A 25,718-nucleotide genomic window follows, 5' to 3' on the forward strand; every position below is an offset into this window, starting at 1 on the left:
TCTAGTGAATCCATGCATTTTTGTAAGAAAAAATATACATATATAAAATTTTATAAAAAGTTTTTCTCACTTCTGCTAACTGTCATACGAGGAAGTTGTTCCCTCGGTTGACGTAGTACGTAGGCGTATCTTAAGCACCGGTGCTTAGTGACAAATGCGGAAGCACAGTGGAGACACAGCAAATTAGAAGAACAAAATTAGGATTTGTAAAGAATAATGTTGGAGGATTCCTATACAATTCAAGAGGAGACTGGTTCCCTATCAATAATTCACTCGTACTGTGACTGCTAAGACGCTTTGGGGAAAAATCTTTTTTCTTCTATGACTGAAGCCTTTTCAAAAACACAGTTTAACTGCACAGCCATTGGTTCCTGCAGTGAATTAAAAACGAAACAATGGCTCGGCAGCAGAGCTCTGGATGGCGATGAAGCCATCTGGCTACATAAGCAGGCATTCCACCATAGGATCCTCAGATTTCTTCTACTTCAGCGACGACGATGATCTTTGCTGATCTATGAGACTCAAAACCTGCTCGCTATAGATATACCTTGCAGTGGGTTAAGCTGAACCAGTGACCTTCTGCATTGCTAATTTCGCTGTTCCTTCCGCCTCCTTCACCGTCGCAGCAGCAACGATCACAGCTGATCCCCTGCCACCATGCGGCAATTCTAAAAGAGCTTATTTCTAAGTAGGTAAGTTCTAAAAGAGCAATTTTCTAGCAATTGTAGCTTGTGCAGGGAACCCTTTATGATGCAGTGGAGTAGTGAGTGTGTCTTGACAGACGGAATGCTCTCACTGAGAGCATGGGTCTCGCTCACGGTCAGCCTTGAATGAAGGCAGCCCCGCTCTCTTGTTTCTCCTTGCTCAGCGAGTCTTGGAGAGAGAAACATCAGAGTTGTGGCCTAATGGTTATAGAGTCGGACTCGCAATCGAAGGGTTGTGTGTTCGAGTCCCAGGCCGACAGGATTTGAAGGTGGGGGGAGTGCATGTGCAGTGCTCTCTCCACCCTCAATATCACGACTGAGGTGCCCTTGAGCAAGGCACCGGACCCCCAACTGCTCCCCGGCCGCAGCAGCATAAATGGCTGCCCACTGCTCCGGGTGTGTGTCCACAGTGTGTGTCCACAGTGTGTGTGTGTGCGCACTTTGGATGGGTTAAAAGCAGAGCACAAATTCTGAGTATGGGTCACAATACTTGTGTATGTGACGTCACTTTCAGAGTCAGGGAGATAAGCAGCAGGGTCTAACATACAGCCCGCATGCTCGCTCTCCCTGCTGCACTTTGATCTGCTGTTGTGTCTTAAATGTGAGGAGCTTAATCCTTCTAAGTGGATCGAAGCATAACGCTGTCACCAATGATTCATATCGGAAATGGTCTCCCCCGCTTGCATGTTTCTCTCCTCCCAGTTACCTCGGAGGAGGAAAAGGCGAACTCACAGGGATGAGAGATCAGGCTTGAGTAATTTTACACCGGCAAAGCCCCCATGTGCATCACTCTCCACGCAGCTCTTTGATCAGCCATTTGTCGAGCATCTTAATCCTTCTGAGTGGATCGGAACAGAACACGGTCACCACTGATTCATATATCTGACAGCTTCGGGTTGAGCATGCCTCTTAGGCCACGACCACTCTGAGGCAGCACTTACTAAAACCGACTGTTCTCTACAAGAGTATATGTCTCGATCTATTTGCTCACGGTTAGCCTTCTTCACTGAAGGCAGCCCCACTCCTCCCCACGTCTGCTACAAGTGGATCTGAGAGAATGCGTGCAGCACTTTTGATCTGCCTGTGTGTTTACACAAAGATCATCAGTACCCCTCTTCTAATGAGTGGTTTGATTTTTTTTTTAGGCGGACTGAAGCAGAATCCTGTTACTAGTGATTATTATCACTAATAACTTCAGATAGATGCGTCTGGGCCATGCCCAAGCTGAGGCAGCATGAACATTAAGTCTAGCAAAGCATTTTTTTGGAAGCACCCCATTCAGTTCTGGGTGCCTAAGGCAATATGTTGTTGTGAATACTGGGGCCATTCATGCACCCACACAACTATCCGCTGTGATAGAGGGTAAATAAAATTCCAAAATTTTCAAAGGAGAGCATATATTTTCTCTTCAATACGACCCCTAGGCGGGGGCCTAGGCCTCGCAGGCCACCCCAGGGTGATAGACTGGGTTTTGGGGATAATAAAACAATGCTATTCACTTCAATTCACTTGAAGACCCCTGAAATTCAGCAGCATGGTTCCCACCTCAGTTAAAGATGCACACGTCCTGCACTCTGAGGTGATGAATTTGCCGGTGAAAAGAGCCATAGAAATGGTTCCTCCAGCTCAGAACAAGTCAGGCTTGTACAGCCACTTAGAATGCCTGGGACTCAGGGTCAATTTTGCCAAGAGCTCACTGTTCCCCAGTCAATGGATATTGTTCCTGTGAACAGTTCTCGACTCAGCACAAATGAGGGTGGTAGTCGCGCCAGAACGTGCACTGGGTATTGGCACTGCTTAACATGCAGCACCTTCAGCACTGGAGTTCGGCCCCATGCTTGGCATCTTGGACGCCTTCATAACTTCTAACGCCTTCTTAGCAGCTCTTGGCACTTTAAAAGACCCTCAGAGGATGGAACGGGGTGTGACACTGGAAATAGTCTGCAGAAGGAAGGTGGTAGTATGTTTTGGCTGTCGCACCTTTCTGCCAGACCTTAGGGCACACTACATTTTAGTCTGCTCGGACAGCATATATAAATTGCTATTCTGGTAGAGCGCCTCTTGGTATGGGCTCAGCTCAACTTGGGTTCACTGAGAGAAACACATGTGCCGAGCAGGTTGAACCAAGGTGCAGACATGCTATCTCGGAGCAATGTCCCCTCAGAAGAGTGGATGCTCCACCCACAAGTGGTTCAAAGAATCTGGGAGGAAGGACAGGGATACGTTGGCCCACAACTGGCCCAACCTCCTCCTTTATGCTTTTCCCCATAGATAATCAGATGATTCAGGGAACAGAAAACCAAAGGTTCTGTTAGTGGCCTCACTCTGGAGGAACCAACACTGGTTCGCAGAGTTGTCCTCGCTGCTCTCAGCAGCCATGTGGCCCATCCTCCTGAGACAGAAAATTATGGCACCCCCAGCCCGAGCTGTGGGCTCTGAACCTTTGACCTCTCGTTGGGAGTCTGTGGACCTGGGATCTGCCCACAGTACTGAGGGCTCTAATGAACCTTTAGACCAATGACCTTCGTTCCCTGATGCTAAAAACTGCTCTGCTACTGGCGTGAGTTTGGCCCTATTAACTCCTGCGGGGGATATTTTACCCAGTGCAAAATACCTGGTCCCTCTGGGCCCCCTTTTGTGCTTAAGGCAAGTTAACCTCTTAGCCAGCACCCCGACGCCCTCATCCTGAACACCCCTCAACTTGCACGTGTCAGTGTTTATGAATAGATTAAATGAAACTATGTATCATTATAAAGATCTAAGCCTCAAGCATCGACGCCAGATTGCTGTTTTTCAATGGAAAGCTTATAAAGACTGTATTTGCTATATTTGTGTAAGCAGTACACATAACAACATGAACATTAGAAACGTTGTACATACCAGATCCATCGTAATAACGAGTCATAAACACATCCACAGCTGTAAATCCCGGTTTAGTTAAAAAGGTAAGGGTCCACTGAACGACATCTAATGGAGCACGTTTGGTCCAAAGAAGCAATAACGTTTGTAATATCGATCATAATTAATTTGTTTACGTTACTGTTCTTCAGTGACAGAACTGTTGGAATCCGTTAATTATAACTCACGGTCGGAAACTGCATCTTGGTAGTAAAAAAAATGGCGTGGTTTTGCAGCGTACAGTGTCACAAACAGAAAGAGACAATCCACCAGAAAAAAGAATGAATGAAAGGAAGGCGAAAGATAGTATATTTGAATTTTGGCGCTCCCTCGTGAAGCGCTCTGACACACCTGTCAGCTGATGGAGGCGGAACTTATAGCGATCGCCTTTTTCTTTGTTTGTTTTATTTTTCAAAAGTTTTTATAAATGTGAGAGTGTGTTTTATGTTGAATGTGAATGTATCTGCATGAATACCATCTGTTGGTGCAAATCAGCCCAAATCAGCTCGCTATTACTGTATGATCACGGCTATCAAAGTGAACGTGTCTATATGAATAGAGAGAGTGGATTATTTACTTTTATGGCACATTTGTGTTATTACCATTTGTATAAGTGGCCATCAGCACATCAACACCTATTTGCATCGTAATTCATTGTAAATGCTGCATTCCAAGCAATCTCAGGATTTTCTGTAATTGGCAAACAAAGTTAAATGTTTTTTTATTTTTCTTATTATTCTTATTTTTCTTACTCAAATTATTCTAATTTAATTTTTTTGTGCTCAAATAAATCACTTATATGATGTCTAAGTTTCTGTCTAGTGTTTTATAATAAAAAAAAAAAAAACTATGCAGTGGTATGTTTACGGACCAAATAGTTTGTAGAAGCCTTCAATACTATTGAGAAATATATTTTCTTATATTTGGAGGGTGGGGGGTGTAGAGTCTAATTTTCTTCAGATTTGAAATAGAAACTCATGAGACATGTGGCTTTCAACCCATTACTTTTTTGTAGATTGCTCCAGGACTCATTTCATGTATTTTTATATAAAAAAAACAAAAAAAAAAAAAAACAAGGCATTTCAGTGTCTTTAACTTTTAATATTTTTGAGCATTATCAAATCTGGTTGATAAAAAGTAAAGCCCAAAGTGTCTTCTTTCCAAAGACACCAAATTATGTTTGTAACACACTGAAGTACGAAACTGTTACGATTATAAGTTAGATTGAGCACTTTCAGCTGTGAGTCCCATAATGGGGGGTGCTGGCTGACAGGTTAAAGTATTAGTCATTCCTCTAGCATAGCATGGCGGGATTGTACTGGTTCCCCATAGTGTCTTAGAAGATTCAGTACTAGTGAAGCATTGATAGGAACATATTCGGTTACCAACATAACCTTGGTTCCCTGAGATATGGAAATGAGTAATGCATTGTTGGCCATGCTATGTAGCTGTATGACTCAGTTGTTGCTTCAGTCGAAGTAACCTGAGGATCCTATGGCGGAAAGCCCACTTATATAGCCAGATGGCCCCTCCCATTCTGGCGGTCTCTGGAGGACTTTGTCGCCATTGGTTTGTTTTTAATTAACTGCAAGAACCAATGGCCAAGCAGTTACACTGCGTTATTGAAAAGGCTTTAGTCATCTGAGAAAAAGCCTGCCCCATAGCATCTTACCAGATGCAGTACTTGTTCCCGTATCTCAGGGAACCCAAGGTTATGTTAGTAAGAGAGTATGTTTTCCTTTAGTAAGGTATAAGGAAACTTTGCTTCCTTTGCTCCTGTAAACAAACTTGAGATACCAGAATATCTTAGAGGCGGGATGCATACATCCTACGTCATCCGCCAGGAACGACTGTTAGGCCGGTGACACACTGGATGCGTGGCGTGAGCGCCGCGTGTCTGAAGCGTCCCAGAAGCGTCCCAGAAGCGTGGCGGATTCTGTGTCTTTACACACCAGAAGCGTGCCTGACGCGGCGCTGGCGCGCTGCTGCTGTAGAGGGAGACCGTTGACAGACCAGTCACCAGGCTCATGTCTTCATTACAACAATATATACTTTTTTTTACACACCTACGCCTACTGATAAAGGACATAATCTATCATAATAGATTATGTTTGACAGGTGCAATATTTGAAAATCGATAATTATTTTTTTATTTTTTTATTACATTTATATCTGAATTTATGTCAACCTATAGACTTTCAAATATCAAAATATCAGGAATTCATATGTATTTGTGTACAAAATGACATTTAAACACATTTTCCTATTATATTTTGCCTGGAAAAGCTTAAAAATAAGCTCGCGGTAAAAATAGGCGTCGGTTCTATTTCTAACAAGCAAGCGTTTGCCGCGCGGCTCGTGCCGCACCTGAGACGCGCGTCTCACGCAGGCGGTCTGTATGCTCTAACCTGTTAACATGGGAGCCGAATTAAAAACCGACATGCCACGCAGCTGAGACGCTTGCGCCACGCATCCAGTATGTCACCGGCCTTAGAGGTATTGAGAGAAAAATGTTTAACACTAGAACTGCCAGAGGTCGCTTTATACCTAAAATCGCCAGCGGGTAAATTTTACCCACATACATTACAACTGTGTTTATATGGCTAAAAAACATTTTATTTCACTGTATTATGCCAAAAAAGACAAAAATTAAATAACTAAACCAAAGTTTTACCAATTAGAGTAATTTTAAGCTAAAACATGTAAATATGATAAGATATCTGGACCACTTTCAGATGAGCCATCAGATGCTGAGCTGAACCAGGATGCAACTTTCCATCAGACAAAAATACGTGCATTCAATAGCGGTTAAAATTGACCCTGTGGCGGTTCTAGTATTAAAACGTAAAAAAAAAAATATATATATATATATATATTTTTTTTTTTTTTTCTTTTACAAAAACACATCAGTATTATACAGGAGGCAGTTATTAACCCTCCAGAGTTGTGTAAGGCACATTTTATTAGGGATGCGTGTGCTTTATTTGATGTCTTTTGGACTGTTGAAAAAAAAAAAAAAACTGCCTACTCCCAATCTAAAGCTTGGAAGAGCAAGGATAATTGTTCAATATAACTCCCATTGGATTCGTCTGAGGAGAATGAAGTCATATATGCGTAAGATGCCTTGAGGGTTAGTAAAACATGGGCAAAATTTCATTTTTGAGTGAACTAACCCTTTAAGTGATGCTATTGTGATGCTTTTGATTTGGTTTTCTTGTTTGAATTTGCAGCGCATGTAATTAGTGTTGAGTACTACTGTAAGGTTAATCCTGGATAGTTTAAATGTTTGAAAATGATTAACATTTGAAAACATTAGAAAAGTGAGAACAAAAACGTTCAAAATTTAGAAAAAAAGTAATCAAAAATTAGCAGATAAAATCTGTTACATTGCTTTAAAAAATTAATTAAAATTTTACGCGACATTACATTTTGAACAGGGTAACTTATAATCTGTAAGCCATTACATTTCCAAAGTAACCTTCCCAACAATGCACTTACCCACACGGCCGGTAGGTGAAGACAATGTAGCTCTCTTCTGTTGTTCTCTCGATGAACGTCACACATGTGTGTTTTTCCCAGTGTCTCATGGCCTGTCTGAATATGGCTCTCTGGCTACCTGTACAACACACACAGGACTAGCAGTGAGCAGGGCGATCAAACTTTAAGGTACTGAGACATTTTTGTGATTTCTTGTGGACAAAAACAACCACTATCTGTTTTCAATAGTGTAGCGATTATATAAATCAGAGCTCCGATAGTTGATAGCAAATTTGCATGACGACTTGAAGCTGTTGCGAAATATAAATACAAATTCATATGGATTCCTATGAAAGTAATGCAATTTTGGCAACAAAAATTGTCAAACAACAATGAATTTGTCCGGACCTCACAGTAGAAGTAATTTTAACTCTTTCCCTGCCATTGATGGAATACTCCAGCTTTCTGTATTTTCACTGATATACACTAGGAGGTGCTATTACGCATCTTCTGAAAAGAACATTGAATCCCTGGATCAAAACATAGCTAAGTACCGTATTTTCCGGACTATAAGCACTTTTTATCGCACTTTTTTACATAGTTTGGCTGGTCCTGTGACTTATAGTCATGTGCGACTTATTTATCAAAATTAATTTGACATGAACCAAGAGAAATGAACCAAGAGAAATGAACCAATAGAAAACATTACTGTCTACAGCCGCCAGAGGGCGCTCTATGCTCCTGTAGTCTACACTGAAGACATAGAAGGCTCTCTCGCGGCTGTAGATGGTAATGTTTTCTCTTGGTTCTAAATAAATGCGACTTATAGTCCAGTGCGACTTATATATATATATATTTTTTTCCTCATCAAGACGTATTTTTGGACTGATGCGACTTATACTCAGGTGTGACTTATAGTCTGAAAAATACGGTAGTAGAAACAAGCAATGACATATGTAAGCAGATGCTTATGTAAAATAACGTGATCAATCAAAAAACATATAAATCAAAATGGCCAAATGTTACCGAATGAAATGTTGATCCAGGAAATGGTATAGGACTGTGAAAGCTTTGAGGTGTTGATGGAATTGATCTACTCCATATATTTTCTGATTATCATTCTGAATCTAATCCAGACATTATCTTTTGACAAAAACGCAATTTTCGCAATTGATTTTTTCAAATGTTGATAGAAGAATGCATGAAGCTTTTTGTTTGTTTTGTTTAAAGCAGAGGCTCAGTTCTTTCTTTTGACATATTGCATCTTCAGATATACAAACAACAAAGTATTCCAGGTGCAATGAAATGTTGTTTTTGTGAAAGTTGTAAAACAAATGCTGCCGGTAACTAGCAACTTTTTTCAAAAGATTCTGGAGGGAAAAGAGTTAAATAACAATATTGTAATAATATATGTCATAATATTGTGGTTTTCTTTGCAAAGTCAAAAAAAAAAAAAAAACATGAAATGTATTTTCTTTTCTTTTTTTGTGATTTTTTTATTTTAATTTTTTTTTATATCAGTATGGTAAGTTCAAAACAAGTTTGATTAAAAAAATAAAATAAAAATAATCTAAAACTTAGTCAGAATACATTACCTAAAATAAGTAAAACAGATTACGTTAAGTAATAAACTACAATTTGTGAGTAATCTATCCAGCTCTCTATAATCATGGAACTTAACAATCAAACAGATGTTATCAATCACATGTTGTTGTTTTCGACTCAATCTTAAGCATGAAAAGCTGTGGATGTGTACATGACTTACCGCTGAAGTTCCCGCTGATGACGTAAGGAATGACGCCTTCGGGCCAAACCCTCTCAGATCTGGACGTCGCTGCCCTCTTCTTGCGATGGGACGCTGTATTGTTTGTATTCGTCTCATTGGAAAGTGAACCTACCATTTCCAACATGAGGGTTTAATTAAGAAACCATCATCTGGAACATCATCATCTCGAGTTTCAGAGAGAGAAAGCTTACATATCACCTTCTAATCTTACATTTACATCTAAATAAATGCAAACCCACTTATGCAAAGTTGCAAAGGGCCTGTTCCACTACATGTTGTTCTGTTTGGGAATGTGGGAACTGTTTCTCAACAGGCTTTTCTCTGTTGGTTCAATAACGTATGGCTTCAAGTTCTCTTCCTGAGTCTTTGATTTAAGCCAATTGAGCCTGACACAAAGTTTATATAAAGCAGACACATGCACTCAAACATGCACACTTACCCGCATCTGTGGGATTCAGAACTGTGACTGTTCTCTCTGCTAAATTCACAATACGGTCCACTTTAAACATGCGCATATCTTCCTCATCCAGCGCAATATCTCCGAGATAAGCAACTGAAACAAACACAGAGAAGACTGCTATCAATTTCTAAAGAATGGTTAAATAGCCATTCATTTTTAAAGTAACGATTATGTTAATTATCATTAACACTCATTTTAAAAAAGGAACAGATTTTGTGGTATCTAGTTAGCCAATACAAAATAAATATATATATTTTTTGAAACCAATAAATAAATAAAAAAATATATGCATTATATATGTATACTTTACTGGTCTAAAGTTTAAGAGGGATACAATTTTATTGATGATCTACACAACAGGATGCTGCTGACCTACATGAGAACGGAGGCATTGGTAGAGTTTAATTAGCTCGTCAGGAGCTAACTGCATCTTTAGAAGCAGTGCCACTTTGATTGGGATTGAGAGAATCAACAGAATCTTCAGATTTAAGGGCAGCTAATTAACATGTGCAACGAAGATTCAATGAATTACAATTAAATGGAAGCATATTCTTTACATTTGTGGCATTCCTTTATGGTTTTTACCTGTTTTGATAATATAATATAATATAATATAATATAATATAATATAATATAATATAAACACATACATACATACATACATATATATATATATATATATATATATATATATATATATATATACATATATATATATATATATATATATATATATATATATATATATATATATATATATATGTGTGTGTGTGTGTGTGTGTGTGTGTGTGTGTGTGTGTGTGTGTGTGTGTGTAATATAAAATAACATAATATAATATATTATTATTATTATTATTATTATTATTATTATATAATATTACATATTAATATGAGATATTATATTACTGTTTTCTGTTACTGTAATCAGCTTAAAGCGGTTTTACAGAGAACATGGCTTTAAAATCCCCAGCCAGCAAGATGACAGTATATCTGCCAGTTAAAAGACACTGAAAAAAAAAACAGACAAAGCCTTTAGAAACACTGAATGCTTTTCCAGAACTGCTCAATGAATGATTACATGAACATACACACGTGCATGCCATCCACATATTTGCCTGCTAAGGTTAACCTTAACCTTAAATGACCACATAACATTTTCTATCCAAAAAATAAGCTAGTTATTGGGACTAATGTAAATTCATAATGAATAATATTCCCATGTCCTCTAATGCCCTATGAGGCTTTCACAGTCTTTCCGTTTTAAAGCATCAACAATGTTGCATATCCAAGGTGCTTCAAAGTTTGTTCCAAAAAAAAACAAGGTATTACAATGATATCATGAAAAAAAAAAAAAAAAAAAAAAAAAAAAAAAAAAACTTTTGTCTTAGTCATAAACGCAGTTATCCAAATACGTCTGTGTACTATATCTTGTTTGGGCAAGAAAACGCTAGACATTGTTTAGCTAGCCTACACCTGGAAAGTAGCACACATTCTTTATCTTAATGAGTTAAAAAATAATAATAAAGACACTTTATAAGACTCGTAACACAGGCTATTTGCTTCTATATGTTCAGTGCAGTGGCAGTGTGTGTTTGTGTGTCTGTGCGTGTGTGTGTGTGTGAGGCCCAAGGCTAGTGTTTTTTAAAAGCCTATGAACGTTAGCATTAGGATTTATGGTGTATTCCAGGAGATGTGTGTGCATGTGAAAGCACCGGATCAAACGGGACGTCCACCCCCTTCTAACCCACCCTGGGGCAGTGGGGCAGAGACCCGCAGCTTCCTGCACTGCACAGTTGAGCCAATTATTCTTTAGAGTAACAGTCTGCTGCCGCAGGGTTGTGTCAGAGTATGCTGATACCTTGTTTATTGGTGTCACACACGTAACAGTATTAAGCAACACTGAAACGGCTGTTTGCCTAGCTATGAGTTACTAACAGCTTGTTCCAACCCAGTTTCCAAAGACTTGGAAATATTTTGTCTGTTCACACTTACATTGAAAATGCTGTGCAATGTGACAAAATAACACTAAAGAGGTACATAACTGGAAAGTTGAAAAGTTTTTTTTTAGGAAATTGATAATTCTATTCAGCAGGGATGCATTCAGTTGATCAAATGTGAGAGTAAAGACTTTGATAATGTTACAAAATATTTATATTTCAGGTAAATGGTGCTCTTTTGAACTTTCCATTGATCAAAGAATCTTGAAAAATAAAACGCATCACACTTTCCACAAAATTATGAACTGTTTTCAACACTGATGAAAGAAATGTTTCTCAAGCAGCAAATCAGCATATTAGAATGATTTCTAATGAAATCTAAATGACTCACTGAATAATTTGTTTAATGAACTTATTGCGAGCAGGTGTTCCTATTCAATCTGAATCAAGCTGAAGCATCCCATGAGCAATGCTGTCTGAACTCATTGGTAGTTGTGCATCACATCACAGAGCTTGTGGGAATAAAAGCTCAACTTTGTTTGATCACCAACAGTCTCTGACAATCAACTCAATTTCCTTATTTCCACAGAAAACTGAAAGACCTGGATTTGTGCTGCCTTCACAAATCACGGTCACTGTAAACCATTAGAACGTTTGAGTGTAAAACAACGCGATACAAACAAGAAAGCAGCTTTTTGCTAATCTATACTGTTACTGGTTAGAATCATTTCTAGTATGAAGATCAGTGCTGAGGATCTGGCCAGCTCCGTAGGTCTGCAGACAAACTTCACTGAACCCCGGTCTAAAAACAGAACTAAAAACAGTCGACAGAGCTGAAATGACAGGGTTTTACTTCTCAAAGCACATCCACAGACAACCACAGGCCATGAGAGGCAATGCTGATGAAGCTCCAAAGAAAACAGCTGCGACAAGAACAGTTTGATGATATTGTAAATCGTCTTGAATTCACTGGACTATTTGGCTTTTGAGATGACACTAGATATTTTTCTGGAATACTAGAAAATGTGATTTTGTTTGCGAACTGCGATCTCTCAGTGTCTCTCGTATGAGAGCAGTTCATATGATTTGTTACTTTATATGAGGCTGCGTTCTAACACTGACCAAAAACAAAGGTGTAAATTATCACTGACAAGACCAGACAAGATCAGAAGATGGTTCTCATGCCAGAACCTAAAAGATCCTCTCACTAACCCTAACATCCCTCACACACACACACACACACACACACACACACACACAGATAAAAGAGAGTGGATGAAAGAGAAGGGGCTGACAGCGACTGATGACGCCATACAGCGTGGCATTAATAAATCAGACCATAAGCGTGTGAGATCTCCAAAGCGTGCTCTCATAAGAGCCAGCTCCCAGATGTCAGGGAGTACACGGAGACCTCTGGAGACTGTGGACGCAGGCAGATGTTTTTCACTCTCTACTGCGTGAAATGATGCATAAATAACTCCTTATCTGGGAATCACAAATGACTGTGATTGGTCCATCCTGACCAGCGCTGAGAAGACTAACATAACTGTCTGTCTGTCTGTCTGTCTGTCTATCTATCTATCTATGATGTTAAAATATTCGGAATCCTGTGGAAGCCCATTTCCGCATTGGAATAAAAAACTAAAACTTTTTTTCCTTTCCACACTTAGGTATATTGGAATTAAACATGTTAAAGTACCTATAGGAGAGGTACTTGTGGGGGAAAACAGTGATATCATTATTATTTGATTGTCTTCTTTTTCACCATTCTGATTTTTTTTTCTCACATTTGTCAGTTTTTATCTTACAATTACAAAACTTTTCTTTTTTTGATTTTTTAATTTGATTTTGATCAGGAATGTGAGATTTAAAGTTGCAATTAACTTTTTATTTTAGTTTTATTTGTCATAACTTTTGATGACTGCAACATAATATTTCTAAAATAAAATTAATATAATTATAGAAAGTCAATACCAATATAAAATATCTGCAAACTTTAATAATACATACACACACACACACACACACACACATATATTCTGTATATAAAATAATATTATTTAAGTGCATAGGGTGCATAAAATAACCCAAAAAAATTGTACATGAAAAAGTCTAAAAACCCAAACAAACAGTTGCTAGGCCACCAGTCTGTGTCTGATCTCACAAACCTGGACTCCAAAGGCACCGACAGCAGCAGCGCCAGAGAGCGCCAGCGACACACAGCCAAACCTGCAAGAGATCCCCATCCCAACCTCCCGAGGGAGGGACGCAATCCCCCATATCTGCACAAGCCCCTTAATCTAGCGTGTAATTGTGCTCCATCAGATGCCAGGACTGGCGAGAACAAGTGCCCAAACAGCAGCCCAGCCACCCTCCTTCCATTTCTCCGTCCAGTTCTTCCGGCGACGCATTTTATCTGCATTTCCTCAAGGGATTCCTGTTTTAATCCCCTCTGTCTTTCCAGCTCAAAATCCTCACCAAAAAAATCCCAATCCTCATGCCTTCTATACACCCAAATGAAAAAGAGCTTATCGGAGCGCAAGCACGAGGCCTAAAAGGATTCACGTTACAAATCTGAAGCACAATGGCTGTGAACTAATGAACTGCAGCGAATGTACCAAAAGAGGATCTATAAATGACACCAGAAAAGATTGGACGTGGAATAAAGGAGTGTGGTGGCAGATTGGGGTTTGCTGCTGGTCTTTATCCAGACACATTTATTACAGAGACACTCAACAGCTGCAGCAGGAGCTCAGAACCCACTGCATGCTTGCCATTTAACCACAATTATTGGGGGATCCAAAGTTTTCATTTTGATTTGCCATTTTAATGTGCACTTGTTTATGTTGCACTAGCTGATATGACAATAATCTTGGACTATACTGACAACCAGTGGCATGGATGGTGCTTAATGCAAAATCAAAAGTATGAAAAAAATCATTTTTACTATTGTTCAAAAGTTAAGGGTCTGTAAGATTTTGTAAGGATTTTAAAAGAAGACTCTTCTGCTCACCAAGGCTGCATGCATTTGATCAAAAAGACAGGAAAAACAGTGATATCATTAAATATTATTCTACTTTCAAAAAGAAACATTTCTTATTATTATCAATGTTGGAAACACTGAAATGCTACTTTGTATTCTTGTGTAAACCGTTTTTTTTTTTTTTTTTTTTTCTATTTTATGAACAGAAAGTTTAAAAGATCATCATTCTTCTGTGTTACTCAGACCAACGCAGTTATGATCTGATGCCACTGAAGTCAAAATAGCAAATATATCAGTCTATCACGAAAACTGACACTCGGGAAGCTCATTTTTCTCATCTAAGCAGACCTCAAAATGTGCGAGGCCTTTTAATCAGGGTCTCCTGCTCACAACTCAGTGTCTGTCTGCAGTAATCTACACAATTATGACTGTCAATCACACCCTCCACCACCCATGAAGAGAGATTTGCTGAGGAGACAGAGAGTAAAAGCCATTAAAAAAGAACAACACAAGCTCTCCCGTAGATTGATTGGGTTTGAACGCCTAGATTTGATGCTTTTAAGAGCATATGTAATTGTGGTCCAGCTGGGCAATGTGTTTTTCTCTCTGGATGATCACGTTGGCTCCAAACACAACAGCGCTTTCATTAACAAAAGCCAGTTTGGCACCAGTTTCACCTAGACTGGTTTCTATTCAGAGCCCGAGGGGATCACATGTGAGGTCTAGACAGGTCTTGAAGTTACCACCCACAATATCAGAGATTTCAGGCCTTCAGCATCTCTGAGGTGAACAGTGGGAGCGTCTGGGCTGGGGGTCGTAAGGCCTGCTGCGCATGAGAATAGCTGTCACCTCCTGAAATGTAAACGCACTATTCACATTCATCAGGACCTCGGCTATTAGCCAGGTCTGGGTTCACTATCCCAGTTTCACTTAACGTCACCGGTAGGTGCAAAATCAAGCAGCCCGGGATTTAGTATATTTATTTATGGTAAATTAAATTGAGCATAAACTGTTAATTACTTCTCTTTTTTTACAGTAAAAATATGTATTACAACACCATTGAACCCCCCCTCCCCACTCCAAAAAAAAAAAAAAGAATACTTAACCTACTTAAAATACTATCATACATACAGTACATATTTTAAGTATTTCAAGTATTCCTTTATGCCAGTTACTCTTCATATCATTTATCTTTCCAAGACATTTACAATTTACATTAAAGGAATACTGCTACATCTTAATGTATAGATATCATTTATATGCAATTAAATTTCAAGTTTTTTTTATAATTTTATTATAATCTCATAAAATAAAAAGCTATATGTTATACACACAGTATATAATTGAGTTATATAATTATTAAAAACCCTACACTGTAAATGTCGTTCATTTATATGAAAATTATATTTTTACAACAAAAATATTTATACTGATCATAAATAAGTGAAATGCAGTAAAAATACTTGATTCTCTATTTAAAATAAATAAATAATAAAACCCAAGTAAAATGTTCAGATGCATTGCAGTAATGAGAATTTGGGGAGGCAAGATGGCATAATGGTGAATGTGTATATTCGTATTCTTTTTTCTTTAAGTAAAGTATTATTTAACTAATTTATTATTATATCATGTTGTAGTGAGCTGTGAAACTGTGACCTGGACATAGACTAGTGAGATTCATCCAGATAATTTCCAGGAAAATGCTGGATTAAGAGTGTCAAGGAAATATTTACAAGTACAAATCCAATAATAAACTGACATTTCCCTGGAGAAAAACGGCATCTCTAAACATATTTCTTCTCTGGACAGACACAGACGGTGCTGAGCGTTCGTGTTAGGACCGCGGGATGAGGGAATCTTGTAAACAGTGCACCCCTTCACTCTTCTCTCCTGTAAAAACACTTCCAGCTGTTCTTCCTTAGCAAATGCTTACCTTGACATTTCCTGACACTGCAATTTGGACATCAGGCAGCAAAGCCCACTCGGCTGCTGCTTTTGAAGGGTCTAATCACAGTCTGTGTCCCAGACTAGACTCCAGCCACGGACTGGGGAATGGGCTTTATGTGTCGCCTTCAGGGATTGTCCGAGGGAGGCCGGGATGAAGAAAGTGCGATAGAAGGGGCGACTGCTTTCAGACGGCTAGACTCTCAGACGGCCCGTGGGATAGTCTTTGACTTCTGAAGGCACACGACCAAAGAGATGCCAGCCGTTTGGAAAACAAACGGGTCGTTCATCGTGCTCCCAGTCGTACTTGATCGTCACATTAGTTTCTGAAGTACAGTCTACCATTCAACAGTTTGGGGTCAGAAAGGTGTTTTAAGTTAACTTTTGATCAATTTAACGCATCCTTGCTGAATAAGAATAACTGACTACATGAACATGGTCTGTAAATAAACATATCACAGTTTTGAAAACATATTTTATATTGATATTTGTACTGTATAATCTTGTTTTAGACTGATAGATAAAAGAGAGTACTATTTCTTGCCAGTTTATATACAATATATTCAATGTGGTAAGAAACGTGCAGTGTTAAAAGTTACAAGTTTATAACAAAAAGTTATTAACTAAATTGAATCTGTTGGGTCAATATATTTTTTAATAAATCATTTAACTATAGAATTTATTTTTAAAACTTGTGTGGTGAGCTACTTTGAAACTGTAGCTAGCCAAGCTGCAGGAAAACAATTACAAAGTTAAATTAGTACTTTACAAAATTATTATTTATAAGTGCCTCAATATCTACCTACACCAATGGGGCAAAAACATATATCATGCAAACTGTATCTAAAATACAGTAAAATAACCAAAAAATGAACTAAAAACATGTTTCTTTTGGTCTTTGAAGGGAGTATTTGTAAAAGGTTTCTGCATTTTCACCAGGTTGGGTCTGTGCGACTGCTCATGTGCAATTAAACACACACTTAAATGTGTGTGTATGTGTGTGTGTGTGTGCATGTTAAATGGAAACAGTTGCTGTAGGGTAGCAGGGGGTCAGAACAGTGGCTGCGGCCCGTCTAACCATAACAAACCATTTACTGCCTACAAAGAGCTATTGATCCAACCATCAGCCAGACTGCCCTCATTTTACACACCAATATTAATGACACCTGATGAGTGGAAAGAGCTATTAATGTCGGGGTGTATGACCAATTTTTGCTCTAATTTTCATTTTCACTGTGTTGAGAGTGAGGAGTTGTCGTCATGGTACAGAGCCCCTCCCCTCGATATCACGGTATCTCCCTCTCTCCGCCATGTTGGACACAGCATCAGGACATTTACATCTTGCAATCACACATTTAACTACCCTAGCCAACCCAGAACTGGTTTGTCCACTTTGAAGCCCCCAACATCCAACACAAAAACCTGGTACAGTATGTGTCATTGGGTTAAAATCAAATTACAACTAAATACCTAAACATACACAGCTTTAGCCAACATTAAAACATGTTGGAAACGTTTGTGTACATTGAACATCTCGTTACAATCTAGTGTTTACGAAACAGTCGCGGTTAATTACTTTGTCATTTTGTTCTGCTAAGAAGTGTCTGCTAAATGCAACGTAATTACAACACACTAAAACGCATGTGAAGAAACTTACCCTGGCCATTAAAATGCTGTTTTCAGCAACTGGAGGCTTGTAGATGGCCAAGTCCTCCACCCAGCCACAACAGAAAACCTCGTAACTTTCCAAAGACTTGTGGCTTTTAAACTCCTGCATTGTGTAGTAACTTACACCAAAAACAAGATAATTCACAACGTCCATATGTGTGCATGGAGGTAAATGGTCCAGGTGCCATGCAGGGAGCTCATATGCGTTGATATTTTGGATGCTTCTCCAAATACCGCTGTTTTGCGCTTGGTGTGAGCTTGTTCCTGTAAGGTCCCTTTTCTTTCGCCTTATCTTTTTGCATTGCTTTACTTTCTTCCTTTTCTTTCTCGTATTCGTTTATGTCCCGCCGAAATAATGAATGCATAAAAATTAAAGAGTTCTGGAATGTTTAGTCGCACCTCTGTGACGTTCTGAAGGCGTTGCCCCTGGTAAACCAATAGCGTCTCCTACCGCCATGGCCGACCGGCTCAGACCCCGCCCAAATCAACCCAAATTGGCACGTGACTCCTAACTCTCAATATGCTAGCTGCATTATTTTGATCCGAGATCTGAATGTGAATAATGGTTCCTCTAACCATCCAACCACTCATTACATTTGGATTTTTAAACCTTAGTAAGCCTTAGTACTCTACAAACATATAAGTGCATGTAAAGAACTAAGAACTAGCATTTACTATACTCTGTAAAGTCTCTGTTAGGACGACAGGATGAATTATTCAGAGAGCAACATAAACCTGGCTGAGGTGTTGCTAATATAGTGAGCGAACCAACACTCGCTTTTCATGGTCAGTTTGCGTTCTCATTATTGTGGCTAATTAGGTGTGAACGAGATGGTTGGACTGGGACCTTCCCAAGGTTTTTGTGATCATTTCACACCAAAAACAAAGCATATTGTTCCCTCTAGTGCATCACGCAGGGCTCATCTTTATTTAGAAGACAATGCACACACTCTTGTGAGGATAATTAGATGAAACCTTCAGAAGCCCTTTCACACTGCACGTTGGTCCCGGAAAATTGTTAGAAAATGTTATGTATGAATGCAAACACGTCCCGGGATCGATTCCAGGATTGATCCCGGGTCTGAGACCTAGTAACATTGCCGGGATCAGTCCCGGAACGAGAGCTGTGTGAACAAAAGCCAAAACTAATGCCGTAGAGGATGTGTCGTAGTGATGAAGCACATTATCGCGCAAATCTTTTAGCGGGTGTTTTGAAGGCAGATCAACGTTTGCGAACTGTAACGAAGCAGAGATCAGTTAGTTGCTCACTTTCCACGCCGAAGCTGAGATCATCGCCAGCTTCAGTGAAAGTTAACGTGCCTAGGGTTTTCGACTCGTGCATTACACGTCACGCGCTGATGTCACGTGTCTTTACGGGACCTTAACGGGTTGTGTGTGAACGCACGCACATATTCCGGGTAATCAGTGTGAAAAGGGCAAAATCTAGCAACACAGGAACAATTGCCGAGGCACATTCCACGTTTATTTTATGGAATCGCAGTGTGAAAGGGGCCTTTATCAGTAAATTTAGTAATTTAGTAATTTTTTTATTACCTGGACTTTTGAGAATTTTTAAAATCATTTTCCTTGTATTATTTCTTTACATATAATATGTATAAGACACATTAGTACAAGATGCAGTTGTAGTTCATGCATCTTTTCTGCAAAGATATTTAACAACTTCATGCGTGAAGCACTTGGAATATATATTTTTTGTAGCTAGAGGGTTAATAAAGAAATAGTTACTTGAATCATCTTGTAGTTACTTTTTCAAGTTGACAAGAAAAAAAAAAAGACAATCGGTGAACTGTTCTGAAATTTTGGCATATCGCCCAGCCCTAAGTGAAAACAGTCCAAAACATTTCTAAAAAAATTTGATTTTAATGTAAAAGGACAACAGTGGATGAACTTTTTAATTGGAAGAAATGTTATAATGGGTTATAAACTTTGGCCAGTAGCAACTGTTTAAATTTAAAATGTCTTGATGGATTTGTTTTTCTACAAAGAGGCAGCTTTTCTCTATACAAGACCTTATTTGATGGACTGGACTGGAGTGGTGTGGATTAGTTGTGGATTATTGTGATGTTTTTTCAGCTGTTTGGACTCTCATTCTGACGGCACCCATTCATTGCATAGGATCCGTTGGTGAGCAAGTGATTCTCCAAATCTGTTATCAAGAAGAAACACTCATTCACCTCTTGGATGGCCTGAGGGTGAGAATATACTCAGCTAATTTTCATTTTTGGTGAACTACTCCTTCAAATGTTACTCTACAACACTGGACAAATCTTAATAGTAGAAATGGTAGAAATGAAGGGCATATTACAACAGACGACAATGGTAGATTACTGTAATGTTTGCATGTAACAGCATAAATTTGTGGGAAGATATCTACTTGACAAGGAAGACATTACTCTAGATTAAATCTCTGGCTGAGAGCTGAAATTTGCCAAAACCAAAATAAAAGTTGACCTGTGACCGAATGTTACAGAATGCCAATGAACACACAATGAAATCCTCTTACCGCACATATAACACCCACATCAGCTCTCAAGCCTGCTTAAACACTTCCCCGAGGAACACATGCCTTACTCTTCAGATCACTTCATTACTCATTGCCTGCTCAGATCAGCTCGGCTCACACATATAAACATCCATACATGCTCGCTCACGCTGTGTACACACATGCTGAAGACATCGACAGGATCCTGCTGTGTCATTACTTGAACAAATGGAGTGCAATGCTGGAGGTGGTGAACAGGCTCATACTAGTGAATTATGTGAAGAGCATCTTCAAAATGAAGTTTCTCTTTCATGTTCTCTGCTCATTTGCTTGGGAAGAAAGTTGGAAGAGTGAGTACTTAATGGGGAATAAATACAAAAATACACTAACAGCCAAACAATTGGACAAAAGGTTCTTTAGAGGTTCCTTGAGGAACATCAATTAAAATTTCCTTTGGACAAAAGGTTCTTTAATAGTGGGAAAGGGTTCTTTAGAATACTAAAATGTCCTACAAACTTCTCACAGAAAGGTTCTTTGGAGAACTCCAAAATGTTCTATTCTGTCATGATCTAAAAGAAAAAGAAGATTATTATTATGCCAAGTCCAAGAAAGCATCAATAATATTTATAACAAAAAATGCAAAGAACTTTTTCAAATAACATTTCAGATGTGCACTATTTCTAGGACACAGGTCACGTGACTTTGTACAGACAGATGTTCTGGATTCCACTGAAGCACAAGATGCTCTTTTTGGACTGCTATTAAATCATACCGGAGAACATGATATTTCGATCAACGTGTGGAGCTCATGCAGCTTTAGTGCTTCTGTTATGAAATAAATATTTCCACTCAAACTGTTATGCTGTTAAGATAATTTAGTATTCTTTCAAAACTTTCAAAAGTGCCAAATAGAAGCATTTAAACCAGAGGACACAGGCTTCTGGACCTCACTGTGCTTGGCAGATGATTTTTTGCTGCCGGGCAATGGATTTCGATTGTTATAACTCATTGAGCAGAAAGCAGCATACTAGGGAGAGGAGAAAAGAAACAGGAAGTTACTTCCTGACTTGAAAACCAGTATCACAACATATAGTTTCTTAGAATGGCAGATGTATGAAAACCAGATGTCCTCCTCCTTCTCCACATGATTCTTCCACGCTCTTTTTACCTCTCTTGACCTTCTCTTATCTGACTCAAATGTACAAACTCAAGCTGTTTGCTAACATTCAGCTGACAGCCTGAGTCCGCTGGGTTAGAAACACCCATGCTAGCATTGCTTAAATGCTGGACGTTTTCCACATAAAAGCAGAGTTTCAACTCATATGTAACACATTTATTATATCTTTATGGGGTTTTTCATCCTTACTGAAGCTTGAAAACATCACTGTAACTGAATGAAAAATTCCTTTAAAAAATGTCCTCTTTGAAAGTGGAAGAGATTCAGAATGACACGAGTATGGGTAAACAAAATAGCTTATATTTTGGTGAACTACCCGATAACGACATTGTTGTTACAGCAGTTCAGCAGTTTTTACAATTGTGCAGCATTTCCAGTAACAAGTAGCAGAGTAGCGTGACAAAGATTATAGCCCGTCACACACTGTTTATTACATTATATTGCAGAGCTTTTCAACCGAGCAACTTGAGGCAATAATCAAACGCCATCTTCTAGAAGATTCCTCTCTGTCTCTTTAGTACAGGGTTGGGAGGTCAGATTCATTTTAGCGAATCGCTTGGTTTGGACAGTTTCTTTTGGCGAACTGTTTTTCAGAACATTTTACAGAACTGCCATTTATCAAGAAGTTTTTGTTCCACGGCAGTTATATTATTATACTCTATGTAAATGTATGTTCGCTAATTGGTGCTGTTATTCTAATTTAGACCAAAAAAAATGTATAACTAAATTTATGTTTTGTGCAAGATAAATATTTTTCTGGTCTTTAACCCTTTAACTTCCCCACCAAGAAAAAAGCATTTGAAAAAATTTTTGTTTGCATTTCTTATCTCCTTATGTCATTAGTTACCACACTCAATGTATTTTTTTTCAACACGTCCCATAATTTTTAAAATATCAGCCTCTACCAAATGGTTGATAAGTCACTTTATGGCAAAAGTACCGGAATTCATTCACATACAATGGAAATCAGAAAATATGAACTATAATGAATGATCAGAAAGTTATATTTCTCAGCAAATAGTACATTCTGACAGCAGAAAGGATTATCTGAAAACATTAGCTTAGCTTTTCTACGTTTACCGTAAAGTGACAAATCAACCATTTGGTTGAGCAGGCAGTTAAAGGGTTAAAATGAAATGATAAAATCTGATCTGTTTCCAAAACATTGCCTTCTTAAAGGAACACAAAATTGGGTGAACTATTTTCAATTAAATAGTTAAATTGTACATTTGCAGAAAATGTACTCACTCTCAGACCGTACAAGATGTAAATGAGTTTGTTTTTTTCATTCACATCACTTGCTCACAAATGCATCCTCTGCAGTGAATGGGTGCCATCAGAATGAGAGTCCACAGTTAATAAAAAAATAAAATAAATTCACAATAATCCACACAACTTCAGTCCATCAAATAATGTTGAGTGACACTAAAAATCCTTCATTAAGGAATTTAATTTCAAACTATTGTTTCAGTCTAATATAAGTCCATTATCCTTAATATTGTTTTCTCCAGTGAAAATGACATCTCATCTGAATCAGGAGAGAAATATACATGGATAAAGCATCTTTTAAACAAAACTATTCCATGAATTTTTATCTAAAGGGTCAACAGAGGATGGACTTTTTCTGGAGGAAGTGTTTTTATGGATAAAAGACTCATATTTTAGATGGAAGCAACTGTTTGAAGTTCAAAACGACTTCATAATGAATTTGTTTCTTACAAAGATGCAGCCTTTTCACTACACAAGATGTGGATTGATGGGCCGTATTGAGTCGTATTGATTACTTGTGGATTATTGTGATGTTTTTGTGAAGTCTCATTCTGACGGCACCCATTCACTGCAGAGGATTCATTGGTGAGCAAGTGATGTAATGCTACATTTCTCCAAATCTGTTTCCATGAACAAACAAACTCATTTAAATCTCTATTAGGTCATGGCCCTGATTCATTTGATAACATTTGTGCCACAGAAACGGACACACTTGACCTTTAAAAGTAGCTTATAGCTTTAACAATGTCAAAGTAGCTTCCCCAACAATGCATATGGCTGGGGGTGACATATAACTAGTGCATGTCTCAGATCAGTTCTACCTTCAATCATTTAAAAAAGCAGCATCTGAAATGGGTTCAGACATGCAGCGGGGTGATGTGTGGTTCACGGTTTAGCTGCCAGAGGGGTCTGAATGCACCGCAGTCACATCAGCTGGCAGACAGATGCAGAAACCCGCAGGACCAGGCCATGCTGGCATGCACTGAATGACCTAGTCTGCAGGCACGCTCACCTCATCTCATCTCACTCTCCTAGATCTAGCCCTCATTTTCTGTGATCCTCACCCAGAGGGCACGAGGTGGAGGAAAGAGAGGATACCTTTGGCTCGGTTACAGTTCTAAACGTCCATTGCACAAGGAGCAGAGACGGGCTCAATGAACCAGCCGGGAAACAACAACAGTTAAGGTGAATCCTGGAGCTCATGGAAATTAAGTCTTACAAATTAAACTTTTTTTCATTTGTTGTCCTGAGGCTGGATTAAGGAAATAATGTTGACAGACAAATGTTAAGCAAATGTAGCTACCCAATTCCTTCAGGAAAAAGACACTGCAGTTGGAAACACATACAGTAATTGTGCGTGACTACATCTCATTCATTTTTCATTCCATAAACGGGAGAATTTATCTAGATGAATGCACCGAAGATCCCGGGAGGGCTTTCAGGGTAGAAATACAGCCTTATATTTTTAAGCAGCCAGATTCAGTATTTAAGTTCCTGAGATTCCTATAACACTGAGAGAGATTTTCCTCACAATCAGGCCAAGTGCATTTGTCATGGTGTCCTGTAAAAGCCATAATTAAGACCAAGTGTTTTAGCTGAGATTAGCGGTTGTTGCAAAGCACTTTAAATATTTTACGAAATGCAAATATAAAAAAAAAAATACTAAGATATGGCATAGGTCAAAAATTATTTTATTTAAGGGAATATTCAAGGTTCAACAAGTTAAACCCAATCAATGGCTCTTCTGGCATAATGTTGATTAAAACAAATGGAGACAATTAATTTCCAATTATCTTCTTAAAATAGAATTGTTTTTATCTAAATCTTGACAAACGTGAAGATTCCAGGAAGTGTATTTCTGTGCCACTAGCATCACCAAACAGAACTGCATAAATAACTGTTTTCAAACAGGTTTCCACAAGCAATCCCCCAAACTCCTATTGGTTTGCCAAATAAAAAGTCCCTCCTCCAATTTCACACCATTGGCTGAGCCAGTGTTGCTATGGTGGGCTGGTCAGGACGCTCAAACAAACAGCACAATGTTTCATAACAACACAAGTATTTAACCTGCAGATTACTTATAGTGGTGAAATATTAAACTATAGGATAGGAACGAGTATTTTGGCAATGAAAAAATATTACAACATCTCTAATGAATGTGATTACAGCTCTCTGAACAGTTATGATGAAATCCAGTGTGCTAGAATCACAAAGCATACTTTGGTGTGAAAGATTATTTTTACTTATAGGTACTATTCCACATATGTACCTAAAACTACTAGATTTCACTCGTTTTTCCAACACATTCCGACAGTGAAATTGTTTGGAATTAGGCAGAATCACTTGAAAAGTCATTAAATAACCACCAATCCTCTCCAAATGAAAAATGAACCATGGGAGTGTATGATGTCACCAGTTGTGCATGTACGACAGGCTCTGCGCTCGGCCAGCAGCTCCAGCTAAACCCTCTTTGCTTGTGGTTTTCCACGCAGAGCCATGAGACAGACTCTGAAGACGCAAAAAGAAGGAATTCAAGCACCACATTTCTTGGTGAGTGGTGCAACAGGGAATCAGGTCAAAGAGTGCTTTATTAAAACCATGCTGGGGAAAGAGACAGGGAACAACATTTGCCACGTGAGAACTACAGCTGAGGGCAAGCCAGCAGTCAGAGCTTTGCAGCCTCTCTGTATATTTGTTGTCTGGTGGATTTCAGTTTATGAATTAACCACTTAAGACGGGAGAGAAACGAGGACAAAGCTACAAAGTCTAAGTTTTTTAACATTTTAAGTCGAGATGAAATCAGAATTCATCCTTTTGTCTTTCATAAAGAAATAGTTCAACCAGAAATGAAAATGCACTCATCATATCCTCCATGATCCAAACCTGTACAACTTCTGTGGACAATGATGTGA

The 25,718-nt window shown here is 38.6% G+C and overlaps 1 protein-coding gene across 1 annotated transcript in view; it reads right to left on the reverse strand.

Moving 5' to 3' along the window:
• The window catches only part of LOC127962864 (bone morphogenetic protein 1), a 69,424-nt gene that overhangs the window by 38,058 nt on the left and 5,648 nt on the right, over positions 1-25,718 (reverse strand). Inside the window, exons 2-4 of the mRNA XM_052562460.1 lie at positions 9,305-9,418; positions 8,845-8,973; positions 7,101-7,218 (exon numbers count right to left, since the gene is read on the reverse strand). Of these exons, the coding sequence (XP_052418420.1) occupies positions 7,101-7,218; positions 8,845-8,973; positions 9,305-9,418 (361 nt within the window). The remainder of the gene's footprint in view (positions 1-7,100; positions 7,219-8,844; positions 8,974-9,304; positions 9,419-25,718) is intronic.

The sequence above is a fragment of the Carassius gibelio genome, chromosome B8 (assembly GCF_023724105.1).
Source record: "Carassius gibelio isolate Cgi1373 ecotype wild population from Czech Republic chromosome B8, carGib1.2-hapl.c, whole genome shotgun sequence".
Taxonomy (NCBI): domain Eukaryota; kingdom Metazoa; phylum Chordata; class Actinopteri; order Cypriniformes; family Cyprinidae; genus Carassius; species Carassius gibelio.